Source organism: Convolutriloba macropyga, chromosome 13, assembly GCF_964194025.1.
Source record: "Convolutriloba macropyga chromosome 13, txConMacr16.3, whole genome shotgun sequence".
Classification (NCBI taxonomy): domain Eukaryota; kingdom Metazoa; phylum Xenacoelomorpha; order Acoela; family Convolutidae; genus Convolutriloba; species Convolutriloba macropyga.
In genome coordinates this window covers 37,053,119-37,067,762 of record NC_134480.1, presented here as the reverse complement: position 1 = coordinate 37,067,762, position 14,644 = coordinate 37,053,119, and the positions used below count along the sequence as shown (strand labels likewise).

The following is a 14,644-nucleotide window of genomic DNA, read 5'->3' as shown; positions in this document are numbered from 1 at the left end:
CAGATTTTTTCTGAATTAAGATTTGCCGAGAGTTATTAGATTAGATAGAATCAATAACAAAAAAGAATAGGTGCAAAACCAGCTTAACTTCAGGCGTAGAGCATCAAACTGGCGTAAAGCGCAGTAAATTGAGAAAGAGAATTTTGATTAGTCAAAAACTTTCATGCAGTGAAAACATTTCAAAAGCGTACTGCTGCGATTTCAAATCATCATTTTGCCAGACGAGTTTTCAAGATCGTAGCGTATTCAACAACAGCCAATTTTTGGGTTATTTAAGAAAACCACAAAACATTGTAATACGGTTGCCTCAAAAATATCCTAGAACAGCCTCTAGTAGGACTTGAAAGTATTAAATTTCAGACTTTTGACCACATGACGTTGTAGAAATCAGACTTTTTTCATGTTTTAAGATGGTCATAGGAAACCACTTACATCGAGGACAGATTTGCCCCCGGCTTTAGTGTAGTCACACCATTTCATAGTAATGATTAGGTGAGCTTTTATTAACACAAAAAACAGTCTGGTAATGGCACTATCTTCAATTTCATCGCCAAAGAATGGTCACATTAATGAACTTGCAACTTTATGGAAAAAGCAGATAGTTAAAAGTATTTTTTCTCATATATTGTAGCTTCAACTACATTTACAGTGAAAGATATCTGACTTCTAAAACGTTCTGAAAAAAAAACAAATTCAGAAGGAAACCTACAATAGAAAATGGAAAAGACCTTAAAGATTTTTGTGAAATTAGTCCTTAAGAAAATTTTCACATTATTTTTTGTCTGAGCTTGCCAAATAGCTCTTCTGAATTAATCGCCAATGGGATATGAGCTTGCGGAAAAACTTTTCCTTGTGATAAGAAAATGTGAAATGCCAGTTATTGAACAAAGCAAAGCCTTCAACTTTTCGTTGCATTTTCTTCTTTGGCCGGCACCAAAGGATTTGCTGATTTATTACCATAGATTGAATTTGGTTAATTGACACAATGTGGAAAAAGTTGTTAGATTTGTTACACTTTTTTGAACACGCATTTTTTGTCAACGTTAACATTTAGTCTATCGTTGAGCTGTTTTAGTTCCATTTTGATGCTACATATATTTTTTGATGTCTTCACAGCAATCTGATTACTATTTTTCTAGAGCAATGCTCATATGAGTAGCTGCTAAGCTCCGACAGTTTTTAGGATTTGATGTGAATATGTTTTGACTTATCGCTTAGGCAAGAAATATAGAACCACAAGGCACGCTAAATGAAGTTTTGGTTTTTTCATCCCGCTAAAAAAACTCAATTATTAAAAAGAAAATGAATTATTCAAGTTTTCAGAAAAAATAACTGTGCCACGGATGAAACTGATAAACTGATTTGTTACCTGATTAGTTCAAGTGCAGATTTTTAAGCTCCGATAGCATTGGACTAACCATGATAATTGATAGATTTCAGATGTTTGCAATGCTATCTAATAACTGTCATGGCTAGTAGTGTTACCTCCTGTTTTTATCACACAGCTCATAATCCATGTCAACATTTAAAATTTAACTCTCACTGTAGTAAAAATAGGCCTCGATTCCAAGAAAAAGCTCGATGAAATCCAGCTGTTTTAAAAACTAAATTTCGTGAATATTTAATTTAAGCAATAACATTCATTAATATGACCGCAGATGGAATCCAGTCGTTTTAAAAAGTAAACTTATTGTATTTTTAATTTGATCAAGAACAATCTGTAATATGACCGCACCCCTCCCCCTTTCTCCCCTTTCGTACCCCCCCCCCTCATCACGATTACCTATGGATAATCCGAGGCTGAGGCTTTTTAGCAGTAGAATCGAGGTCTATATGTCAACATTTGTACAAATCTGCTTTATTTCCATCTTAAAGAGAGAAATGAAAATTTCGTTTTCTTGTCTCGTAAAAGTAGGAAAAATTGAAAATTTTAATTAAAGAAGTGAAATATGCTTCTGTTGGTTCTAATAGAAACGAGTGACTTACTTGGAACCAATCAATAGTGCAACATGAAATAAGAGAGGGGACCATTCTCAGTCTATTTCTGAATGCCTCCCCAATGGGACTGAAGGTCAACACAATGTGTAGGTTGATCCTCACTCTCTCCAGAAACTTGTTGTACATGTTCAAAGGGGTCATCTCTATCTTCTGCTTCTCCGCCAGAGCTTGTTGTTGCATCTGCAGACAGAAATGAACTTAAATAAGTCCCCGGATTAGATTTGTAACAAGATTCATCAATATCTTGGCAAGATAAGCCAAGATTTTTGGCATCTATTCTGCCCCCCCCCCCCCCCAGAGTTTAGTGGGTACATAACATAGCCCCCACCCCCAGGTGCACATGCTATTTTTTGACATTGCAACGTGCTATTTACCGATTCACAATTTTTAAGTGGGGTCCATGAAAAACGCTGGTGGGGCCGAAACAGAATGGATCCCTTTTTCCTGATATATAGTGACAATATCTTATTGTCAGATCTTACCAAGAAATTCCAAGAAGTTGATGCAGATTTCGGAAAGTGCTTCAATTTTATCACTATTATCAATATCTTACATGATATGCCAAGGTGTACCAAGTTTGGCTTGTGAATTACTATTGCTCCACTCAAATGACGTCATTAAATTGAGCTTGACCAATCAACTTCAAACAAGACGTTTGCTCGGCTCAAAGTTTACGACATCACTCAACTTCACCAACACGTGATAGAAGTAAGTATTCATAATGGACGTCAAAAATCGTGGAGGATACAAGTTCAAGAACACGTGATTCTTTGAGTGAAATCATTCTACACTTTGATCACGTTATTGTGTCGGCTTCAGAAAAAACCACGATTAAACCCCATGGATTTTTTTCTTTGGGGGCCTTTTCTTATCTATAATTAGTGGGGGGGGGGGGGGGGGTCGTGACTTTTATTTCCTAGAGCCTTCCTTTGTACCTGCCCTTGTTTACACCCCGAACTAATTAATAGGCTGCAATCTTATTTGAACAGATTCGGTACCTTTTCAATTATCTCAAGTTTGTCTTCATTCTCGTACAAGTTGGGAATGTCTGCAGAGTTCAGAAGAATGTTGATGTCCTCCAGAAATGACTGATCCTGGAAAAAGAACAGAGGTAAATGTCATGGGAGGAAAATATTATCCAAACAAAAATCAAACAAATGGTTTCATTACATTTAACCCAATGCCCCCCATCTAACATGCCCAAGTTTTCGAATGTATTCTGAGACAGCGGAAATCCTGATTAAGAATCAGAATGAATGAGTTTTTTTTCAAACAATACAAATTCGACAACTGACATTAAATTGAGATTGGTTAGTTAACTGAGACTGGGTAACAAACGTTTGCAGATGCCCTTGTCAACCGCAAACGCGAAGCAAAACAAAGAAACTCAAAGTTTGAATTAAAAGGACATGTTTATGAAGACAAGCTATCCAAAGAAAAATTCTAGAACCTCATTGGAAGTTTACGAGACAAATCATAAATAAGAAGAACGCATATTTATTGATTAGGTCACAGTTAGAAAGATTCCAATTTTCTCAGCTAAAATGCTTTTCTGAAAACGTTTGTAGCTCATCGTAACAACTAAAAACCATCAAGACAATTAATCCAGGGAGCACATAATCTGTAAACAACTCTGTTCAAATCAAAGAAGCCCAAAACAATTTCAAAAACCCTCTAGAATGAGACAACTAAGAGACCTAAGCCATCAATTTTATAAAAAAGACTTCTTTGAGACTAAATTTATTTAAAAAGGTGCCCCCGATCCGCCACAGTTTTGAGAAAAAAACATAGATAGAAGTAAAACCCACGTCAAAGAAGGAACAACAATAGGAGTAGAATTAGTTTTCGGAGCTGGGATCAAACTGTTATATGCAATAACAAAAATTCTTAAACGCAGAGTTTTGTTTTTACCACTACGTATAGTCGACATATGCGATGTTTATGAATCAACGGTATCGATACTATCTCTTGCATTATCTGGTTTGCGGTTTCATCGTAAAATTTTTCAAAGTATTATGGCGAAGAATGGTGAATAGTAAATTATTCATAAAAACTGCTACCACTACTGCTACTCTTAGAAAACTTTTTTAAATAAAATTTGGGTTGAAAGCATTGAGTTTTGCCACATTCATCTCAATTCTCGCATAGTTTTATAAAATTCAACAGAGACTTGCGATAACTTATCGGTGAAACTTTATATGGTTTGAGGTTGACAACGGAGTAATTTTTTTAAACCATATTCGCCGCTAAAAAAACGCAATTCTTACATCTATTCACCTCACTCATTATATACCCTATTAATTTATTCAAATTTAGATTTGATACGTAGAACCGGGATTGAGGAGCCTCAAAGTTGGGATTGAAATTCATAAAAACTTTTATTATACGATGAATTAGAGTAGGTCAAAAATCTACAGAATAGACGGCAAAAACAAATTTTATTCGTAGAATCTCGGATTTCTCTTCATGCGAATGTTTGACACATCCCTAATACATAAATTCAAAACAGAAAAAAAAACAATGAACGTGCCCAAAATAGTCACAATATAAAACCATCACACTAAATTAAGAAAAAAACTTCATCTGTTTTTAAATATCCAATTCGTAAAAATAGCACAACCGACCAATTTTGGGCAAATCGCTCTACCGATATGAGGGAGGGTTGGGAGGGCTGGACGAGAACGAGAGGGGTCCATATCGCAACGTGGATAAGGGTGGACGGACGAGACAAGTGTTGGGTGGAGTCAGCGGGGTGGACTGAGGAGGGAGGAGAGATGGCTGAGTACTGATGGCAGATCAAAATGTTAATTTTGGGAAAATGAGAAACGCACTTTACACCATAAAATTCCCTCTCCGAAACAGCTTTGGTTAATAGCATGATTAGAGAGTAGTACGGCGTAAGACTCCAAAAGAGATGCTTGGTCACTTAATGTCCCCGAGCTTTAAAGGTTTATTCTCTTTTTGAGGACGAAAAGTTGAAAGGGTCAGACCAATAACCGGTAGAGCAAAACCATAGGAGCGACATAATAGCTACAAGTTTCGTTTGAGAGCAATGTATAATTTTATAGCATACATCAGATACATCGCATGCATAAAATTTTTATGGAAAAAAATATCCGTCTTATTAAACTCACAGTTGTTGTCAAATAATAGAAAATTGATGAATAGAGTTGAATAAAAAGTCCCAGAAACTATTTTAAGCCAATGTTTTTTCTAGTGCTCAAATAAAGCGTGAAAATTTGACTTTTCTCAAATCAGAATGTTATTTTCGTATATAAGAACTCAAACAGTTGATAAAATTGATCTTTTTGAAATCGTTATGGAAATAATAACTGATATGCAAATAAAATTATTTTCAAGACATATAAGTGGCTGCCTCTGTAAAACATTAAATGTTAAGATTGAGGTGCGAACATATAAAGCTAGCACAAAATATGAAGACATAAACAATAAATGATCCCAATTGAGACTATCAAAGCCAAGCTGAACGATCAAAGTTTGAAGAAGAGTAACAAGAAATGAGTTGATATACGTTTAGGTATTGAAGTGCCGCGAGGTACTGTAAAAGAGAGAAACTTCCAATTTTATAATTCAATTGAGTTCCATAAAACTTACATCGTCCAAATATTTCAGCTCAAGAGGTTGATCTCTACGGTCCTTAACAGACATTGACGTTGATTGTCATTTATTTTGAACCCAAAGCGATTACTAATCCAGTGAAACGAAACTTGAAATATCTTGACATGATCTTGATTCTAGGTCATATTGGTCATATTCTTGGAACGTTAAGTTCATGGTAAGTGAAGCAACTTAATTACAAGATCTTGGCATATGTATCGAGATATTGGGTATCTACTACAATCTTATAACAAAAATTTAATATTTTATCAAGATTTATTGTAAAATATTAGAAGATCCTTGAAAACCCATTTCTAATTTTGATAAGAAATTTAAAAAGATCTAGCAAGCTTTTGCAAAATGTATCAAGTTTCGTTTCAGTGAATTATTATCAAAATCGTGTCAGTTGAATAGATTGAGATCATTAATAACATCTTTTTCAGTACAATGTGTCATTTGTGATTGTTTATTTATTCATATATCTCTATATTTTGGTTAACAGACAAAAAATGCAAGACACACAATAGACTGTTAATGAGAGTAACATATTGTGCAAAGTTAGCCTTTTGAAAGAGTGTTTGCGTTACCTGTGACATGGTTCCAGTTTGACGTAAAAACCGCTTTTAAAGACACAAAACTTCAGCTTTTACATTTGGTTAAATTTGATTAAATTGACCATGTATGTTTGTTTCCGTTTCCCAGAACAATGAAAATTTTCCCATTATCGGATATGCTTGACATCGAATGCACAGTTAGCCTCATAATCGTTTCTAAACTATGTAAATACTTAACCATCTGGTTATATTGTCTTAATTTATATGTTTGGAATCCAAAAAATAAAGAAAGGTAAGAGGCGGGATTAAGTATTACTCAAATTGTTTCTTTTTCGCCCGGTGGGAAATTGCAATCAATGATAAAGGATTTACATGTCTACGATATAGTTTCTATTCCAACCACTATAAAGCGATAAAAACTCTGATCCGTGCAAAAAGTGCATCATTTTGTTCATAATTGCGAGAACAGACTTTCAATAACGGCGTGGGAATTGGAATTAATTCCGGGCTACGTTCTGTTTCCCTCCTTGAGCAGAGATTTGGACTTTAACATTTATTAGCCTGTATAAATGTTTTTGCACTGATAATGTTTTGTACTGCTGAAAAATGCAGAGACTATAGCCATTACGGTTCAAACACTCGATCATAGCGGTTCAAAGAATCAAATGGTCACATTTTAGCGGGTAGTAAGGTTGGAAACAACGCCCGATTCAGTATTACAAATAATATATACGTTGACTACAATAATGTGATATCATCAGTAGAGAAAACATTTTCTGACCTTGATCTGGTGGTCTCCGAAGAGTAGTACGACACTGTTGCCCTGTTCGCCCGCTATCTTCAGTACTTTTCTCAAGTCCTCTCTCCAATCTGAGATGCCATAGTTCTGACTGATCTTGATGTCATACAGAGTATGCATTGCCATGTAGGTTGCCAGTCTAGTGGCACTTGATCGACCACTACCTCCGATACCTGCAAACACATTTATTATTTTTCAGGAAAAGTGGGAAAATTACCGATTAATTTTAAATATACCAACATGTGGTAGTTTTCTTGTCGGCACTTTATTAAAAATAATTCGTGTGGTTATAATAACATTAGGTAGGGGTTAGTAAATTCAGTCGATGAGAAAACACTTAGCCCTGTATCTAAGTGCAATTGGGGTAGCAAAATAGATCAAAGAGTTTTATAGGGTTTTGTCACAAACAAATCTTACAAAAAATGGTAATGTGGGTTTGCACATAATAAAAAGTACATACAAAGCTTGAAAACGTCAAAAATGTGAAAACTTCATACAACTTGGGGCCTCAATTTTCCTCCGTGAAACCAAAAACTTGATACAACCTCAGCAACAACCGATTCAGCTCTTAAGAACTTTTTATGAAACGACGCAAAACATATCAATTAACCAAAATAGGCAAAAAGGTTGGTATAATGTCCCCTACCGTAATTTGGTTGGGTGTTGGAACAAAATCAAACACTTTTTCCATTGGTACTTAACAAAATGATAATTTATAACTGACAAAATGTATCCAGAGCACAAAACTGAATGGTTGCTGAAACCTTATCGCCTGTTAGTCCAACTGAAACGTTGAAACTCCCCTAGAGGAACTGGGACGGTTATCTACTAAGATCTTGCAAGATTCTTGCGAAAAACGGTTATCTGCTAAGATGTTGTAAGAGTCTTGCAAATAACGGTTATCTGCTAAGACGCAAGATTGCAACGGTTAACGGTTCTCTGGTAAGACATTTACAAGATCCTTAACAGATGGCCGTTTCATCTTTCTTGGTTGAAGCACCCAAAAAAGGTTGTGTTTTCCACCCTATAGGAAAACACAACAGAAAGAAAGGTTTCACCGCGAAAAATTTAAAACACAGATTGAGCTACATAAAAAGTATTGATGTTTGTCAGCAAAACCAACATTCAAAATTTTTCTGCCGCTCAATTTAAAAAATTTGCGGCCATATTTTGTTGTCGTTAAATATGCATCGCCTGGCTTCTTATCTTTTGTATCAGTTGTCACATAAATAAACACAAAAATAGCAACATTGCACCAAAATCTATTGAGAAGCAAAATACATCAGAAATGCGTTGACAACCCAATAAAACGGATATATTTATGGTTTAAAATAAAAAGTAGTGTTTGCAGTAGACCAGTGGCACAAATAGGGGACTTCAAATAGATAACTATGGACTGACTTTTTGCTGTATTAGTACAAATAGGACTTTCAGTTGTATTTCAACGAATCAAACAAAGAATTTGCATTTTGCTACCTGCACAGCCCATTAACACAACATACAACATTTGTGGGCACCGTACACACAATTTTTGTTGATATACTTACCAAACAAACAGATGTGACTTCATGACAGCCCGCAAAAAATAGCTAGAGATCTTTGCTTTTTGGGGTAACGTGGATCTATTCCGACTGGTGCCATCAAATACGTTAGCTGAAATAGGAATTTGGACTACTTGCAAACTATATTTCTAAAAAAACAGTTTCCCATGCCATCTTGTGCGACGTCAAAGTACTCAACGATACACACATACTGCGGAATTGCGTCTATCAAATAAAATATTATGTAGAAAGCATTTTTTGATCTGTTCAATACTACTGACAATCAAATTTTTCCAACTGATTGAATTTTCTAACCATCACACAATTTATCCCTCGGTGTTTTGTTGTCAAGAATCAGGTATCGCGTCACTCTTTTTATTTGTATCATTTGTTACCCTCCAAATTTAAGAACAAAAACTGCATCTGTGCACAGAAAAGTCAATTGAATAGCAAAATGTCCATTCAATCGTGTCATGGAGTTAATTTATAGCGATCATACTGTATGGTTAGAGTACTGGTACCCATTAATTTGAAAGAGTATGGTAGTTTTTAGCCTTGTTGGTCTTGAAAATAGTTGTAAGAGGTTACGGTTTTTTCCCGAAAACGCAAAAATTTAACTAAAAAATAATTTTTCTTAATCGGGTCAAGGAGTTGATTTGAAGGGATCATACGGTGGTACTAGACTACTGGTACCCATTAGGTTGTCAGACGTTAGTAATTTTTAACGTTGTTGGTCTTGAAAAAAAGTTGTATGCTATTTTCTCGGTTTTTTTCTCGGAGTCGAAAAAACTGTTTCAAAAAATTGTTTTTAATCGGGTCAAGGCGTTGTAATGAAGCGACCACACGGTTATACTAGACAACTAGTACCCATTAGGTTGTCAGACGTTGGTAATTGTTAGCCTTGATGGTCTTGAAAAAAGTATTAAGTTTTTTTCTCGATATCGCCAAATGGGTTTTAAAAAATAGTTGTTTTCAATCTGGTCAAGGAGTTGTTTAGAACGAATCATACGGTGGTACTAGACTAGTGGTCCCCATAAGGTTGTCAGACGTCAGTATTTTTAGCGCAAATAGTCTTGATAAAAGTTGTTAGAAATTACGGTTTTTTTCTCGAAATAGCAAAATCTGTTTCAAAAAATAATTTTTTTAAATCGGGTCAGGGAGTTCTTTTGAAGCGAACATACGGTCATACTACACTACTAGTACCCATTAAGTTGTGAGAGTACGGTATTTTTTATTGTTGTCGGTTTTGAAAAAAAAAGTTGTAGTTTTTTATTCGAAGTCGCCAAAACTGTTTTAAAATATATTTCTTCGTTTCGCTGCCCCTTCCTTTCTTGCGACCCATTCAATCAAAGTGATATACTTTATTGTTGTTTAAGCTTCTTTATGATGAATGGTGATGTATGGTTTTGTCTCAGATTTTGGTAAGAAAAAACTGGTACCTTTTTAGAAAACCTATAAAAAATATCGAAATCGATTTATAGGATTCTAATTTGTACACATAGTTACGAGCTCACAAACCTTGCTTGCCGAGACAATTTTTTATGTGTTATTTGTTGTTCAAGTTCCTTATGGGCGTTTTTATGTAAATTTGGGGGTCATTTTTCACATTTTAGAAAGCTTTTTATAGCTATGTTGGTCTTGCAAGAGCGTTGGTTTTCTGTCTGGAACCTTTCTGGAGCGACGGATGCCTGGCAAGAGTCTTACATAGTCGACGGTTCTCTGGTAAGAATCTTATAAGAACAACGGTTATCTTCTAAGAATCTTGCAAGATTAACGGTTATCTGGTAAGAGTATTGTAAGAGCCCTTACAAGATGACGCATAATCATACAAGAGTCCTGCAAGAGTCTTGCGAGATCTTAGCAGGTAACCGTCCCAATTTGACTAAGGTCAGCATTCACTAAGAAACCTGAAAGCATGAAACGAAAAGCATAACTAGAGAGAGCTCAAAACATCTTTTTTGCCCTGGCATAAATGCATTTTCAAGAAAACATTATAAAAAAAATAAAAAACTTGAAATATACAACAGGCAATCGCTGTAACCTATACCAGTTAGGAGCCAATTTCTACAGCAGTTTCGACAATGGCTTCAATACAATTTTGTGTTTTATTTTACACATCTGATGATACATACCAATGAGTAAGAGATGCCCTTTTGGCTGTTTGAGTACTCTCACAATGCGACTAATGTGCTCTATGGCGAAGTTAAACATCACCAAGTCCATAGGAGCTTTGCTGTTCATGTTGTACTCTTCCAAGAACACCTCCATCGCCTGGAAAAGCAAACAACATAGTCAGCTGATTTGCATAAGAAAATTCCTAAGCGCTTAGCGTACAAACTGATGGACAGGAAAGTTTGTTAACGATGGAAAAGAAACAGTTCAAATTTGATTTGTGATGGTAATTTTCAAAAGGGCCGTTCCCGTTATAGCCCTAACCCTAACGCTAATCCCCACCCTCTTCCGTAAATCCACCTGGATTTAGATTTGCACCTGGATTTAGATATCCACCTGCATTTAGATTTGCAAAGTCTCGGCCCATACTTATGCACAGAACTTGTAACTGTAAAAAGCAACATGATGTTATTTCTGAATTTAATTCCTAGTCTATTATCCATAATAACATATAATAACCCATTGTAACCCCCAAATAATGACCCAGAATAACCTGTCTATTATCTAATCAAAGATATTTCTAAATCTAATACTTAGAATTGCTATTAGACCTCCTCAGTACTGATATAGCCCAGGCAACGTCCATTTCTCCACCCATTTATGTCTTTAACAAATGGATTCAAACCTCGTGTAGTTTGGCAATATCAGTAATCTCAGAATACGACCTCCCCTGTCCCTCTTTGACAGACAAGAAGTCCCCGAAGAACAGACCACGCAGGTCCGTCTCTTGACAGTCCTTAGAGGTCAAAAGGTGCGAGAGCACGTTGTTCAGTCGTTCTTTGAAGTGTGTGCGAACGACAACCTGCAAAAGGTTGCAAATAGTTCATTTTATAATAACATTACCCTTAACCGCAAAATGACACAGCTATTGCCCATACAAAATTAACAATCTTGTAAGACTTTTTTGAATATTTTTCGGATTTTTTCTTATCAATTAGAGGTGTATGAAACCTGCAGTGATATTACGTTAAAAGTCCACACAAACTGCTGGGAGAATTAGAACACTTTTTCATTTTTATCATTCAATGAACACTTAGTTCATTTTTAATAATGGATATTTTGCAGTGGGAATTTTACAAGTTTCTGAATTATGTCGCAAGATTCTTGCAAGAATTGATTCCGACCATCATTATAGGATAATCCACCCCCCCCCCCGTTTTATTCTGACTATCTATAATAGCTAATTTTAGATTGTTTTCACAAACTGTCGTCCGGGCAAAAACAAGTATTGATTTGTCGATATTCAAACAGTTGATAATAGTAACAGTTGAAAAATTTTGCTAGCAGGACAAAAAGTGGCAGTGGCAAAAAATGAACGAGAATGTCGTTCACGAGTGGCTCACATTGACAATGTCGAATGCTTTGACTCTGTCTGAGTCGTCTACCAATCGGTCAAAGAAGACTCTGTACACTTCGTGGATCCACAGTCTGATCAGTCTGTAGTTGGCCTCATTCTGACCACTCACGTCTTTCACTGCGTCACATTTGAACATCAGGAAACCCTGAAATGTAACCCTTAATTCATTGACAAAAACATCCCATGATTGAGTTAAAAAGGTTTCTAGGGTTCGGGTTCCCAAACCAAAGGGATCTTTGAGCACACAATCTCTGAGTGCACAGGGGGGGGGGGGGGTTGAATTGAATCTGATCAGAAGAAGATTTGTTCGGGAATGGTCTGATCAGAGACAGGGATTACACCCTTTCCTATCTGCTCTGATCATGTTCCTGTTTATTAACGGATTGAAAACCTTTCCAGCACTTCTCAACGCCCTTCTTGTATAAGTTACGTGACTCCGATGAAGTCATTGCAAACTTCTGGCATTAATCGAGAACTGCGTAGTTGAGATAGCATGAATTTTGAAGAGACTTTAGCAAGTCACTTAACCTTGCTTGAAGTAAATTTTGCTCGCTTAGGCGCAAGTTTCAAAATGCCGGTAGTTTTAAAACCTGGTACTCTATATCAGACGATCTGGAATTCTAAAATTTTGCACTGCAGAGATGTGGCATTTTCAAACTTTGTGTTTCAAACAAAAAATCAGTAAATTCCTTTCATAAATCGCAAATTGTGAAAAAACTTACTAACCTGCATGAGTCTAGCGATGTCTCGTAAGTTGAAAATGTAGTGGCACTTTGAAGGAGTTGGGAAGAAAGTCCGTATTGTCCGCATGTAGAGGTCACAGGAAGCAAACACGAACAGCTGCAAAATAGATGAACAGCATAATCTCAATTAGTATTATATCAATTTTTCCAGTTAAGGCCTCAGAAACACTAAGTTGAATTCATGAGACGTTTTTTCGTATCAAATATTATTTTTCTTCCAGGTTTCTGAAAGATCAAAATCAGGATCTAAAACTTAAACTATATCCTAAAACGTGGTTTAGGTTTTTAGTAGAATTCTCATGTACACTTAACTTTACTCAAGTAGATTTAATTTAAAAAAAGCCGTAACTAACCTCAGTGGTGAAGACAAATCTGATCTTTCTTACTTTCTTAACTGACCGCAATTTAGTCTAACTTTTAACTCTACTTTACCTTAAAATTTAAGGCCTCTCTGCCTAAACAACACCTAACTATACATGAACTAACCAATAGCTTACCGTTTTACCCTAACTGATAAATTTTGTTGAAACTAAGCTAGCACAGCTTGCGCAGGAGGGGAAAAAATATCACAATAAAAATTGAGATCGGAGAACTCTTTTGTTTTTGTTGTTTCTTTATGTACACTTTCCGTTGAGATAGTTATGTACGTCATAGTAACAGTTATAGTTACATTTACTGTTAGAGTCACGTGCTAAGAAGAAGAAAATGGAATAAAATAGAAACAGAGCAGAGAAGTCAACGGCAACGTCCTCCTATAATTCAGCAAAACTATTCCAAAAACAAACTGACTTCAGCATTAAATAACGTGATAGTGTATCTTGGCTTTTAAATATTCTTGCGCAGTAAGTTATTATTTTGTCTTATATTAAAAATTATATTGGAGCACTAAATTCTTTATTGCTCAAATATAATTAGCAAAAAAGAACTCAAGAAAAGAGCAGTAAACTATGTCTCACACAAATATCCCTCTCTTCAATTTGTTCCCTATCGGATTAAATTATTATACACAAAAAGATCCCATATTGTCTGATGTGTAGCAAACCCAGTCTATATTAAAATTAAAATTTTAAGATTAGCAATTAGTTATCAACTTAATTTTTTATGAAAAGGCGAAAAAAAATACAATGACAAAAGAGTTATGCCCAAACATATTATCCGGACAGATTTGGAATCGCTAAAACAAATTGTTCAGTGAAAACTTTTCTTTTTCAACAAGAAACATTTCGAGCAGCCGTTAAATTGGGTCCACCGACCCGGAAAGTAGTAAAATGCTGTCCAATTTCTTGAGGAAAATACAAAGCTATTTTTTTTCACACGAAACTATCATTAAAGAATCACACTGCTGCCTATACTACGGAGCAAGATCTCTCAATAACGGAATCTCGGGAATCTGACTAAGCATATTACGAATTGCTCAGAGCCGCTTCGAATAAAAAAACCCATATGTGTCCGTATATTTCAAAACAATAATCGGCCCAGAAAACTCAAAACAATCTACAAGAAAATTCAGGAAACAGACGGTAAACCGATTCCAACAACAGCCTGATAATCGTACTGGTTTAAATTTGTACCACACAGAACAAAAAAAATAGTTTCACCCACCGACTGGTCACAATATATCCACGGTCAGAAAGCAAGTCAAATCAGTTAAACCAACAGCTGAGGCCACGGAAGCGGAAATGCCCGCAGAAATATTTCACAGCAACCAACTGATCAAAACCTTTGACTCTCAGTTGGAATTGATATCAAATCCAGTGATAACACAGACCATTTGACAGTGAATACTGTCACACATCTTCAGCTCAGGGCTGAAGAAAGGAAGAAATTGAAATCAAAATTGAAAAAGATTTGCAACTCAAAAG

At 35.7% G+C, this 14,644-nt stretch overlaps 1 protein-coding gene across 1 annotated transcript in view; it reads right to left on the bottom strand.

Moving 5' to 3' along the window:
* The window catches only part of LOC142351710 (dynein axonemal heavy chain 3-like), a 282,726-nt gene that overhangs the window by 122,049 nt on the left and 146,033 nt on the right, over positions 1–14,644 (bottom strand). The window contains exons 49-55 of the mRNA XM_075403853.1: positions 12,766–12,879; positions 12,026–12,184; positions 11,308–11,484; positions 10,643–10,781; positions 6,952–7,142; positions 2,997–3,092; positions 1,987–2,178 (exon numbers count right to left, since the gene is read on the bottom strand). Coding sequence (XP_075259968.1) covers positions 1,987–2,178; positions 2,997–3,092; positions 6,952–7,142; positions 10,643–10,781; positions 11,308–11,484; positions 12,026–12,184; positions 12,766–12,879 — 1,068 coding nt within the window. The remainder of the gene's footprint in view (positions 1–1,986; positions 2,179–2,996; positions 3,093–6,951; positions 7,143–10,642; positions 10,782–11,307; positions 11,485–12,025; positions 12,185–12,765; positions 12,880–14,644) is intronic.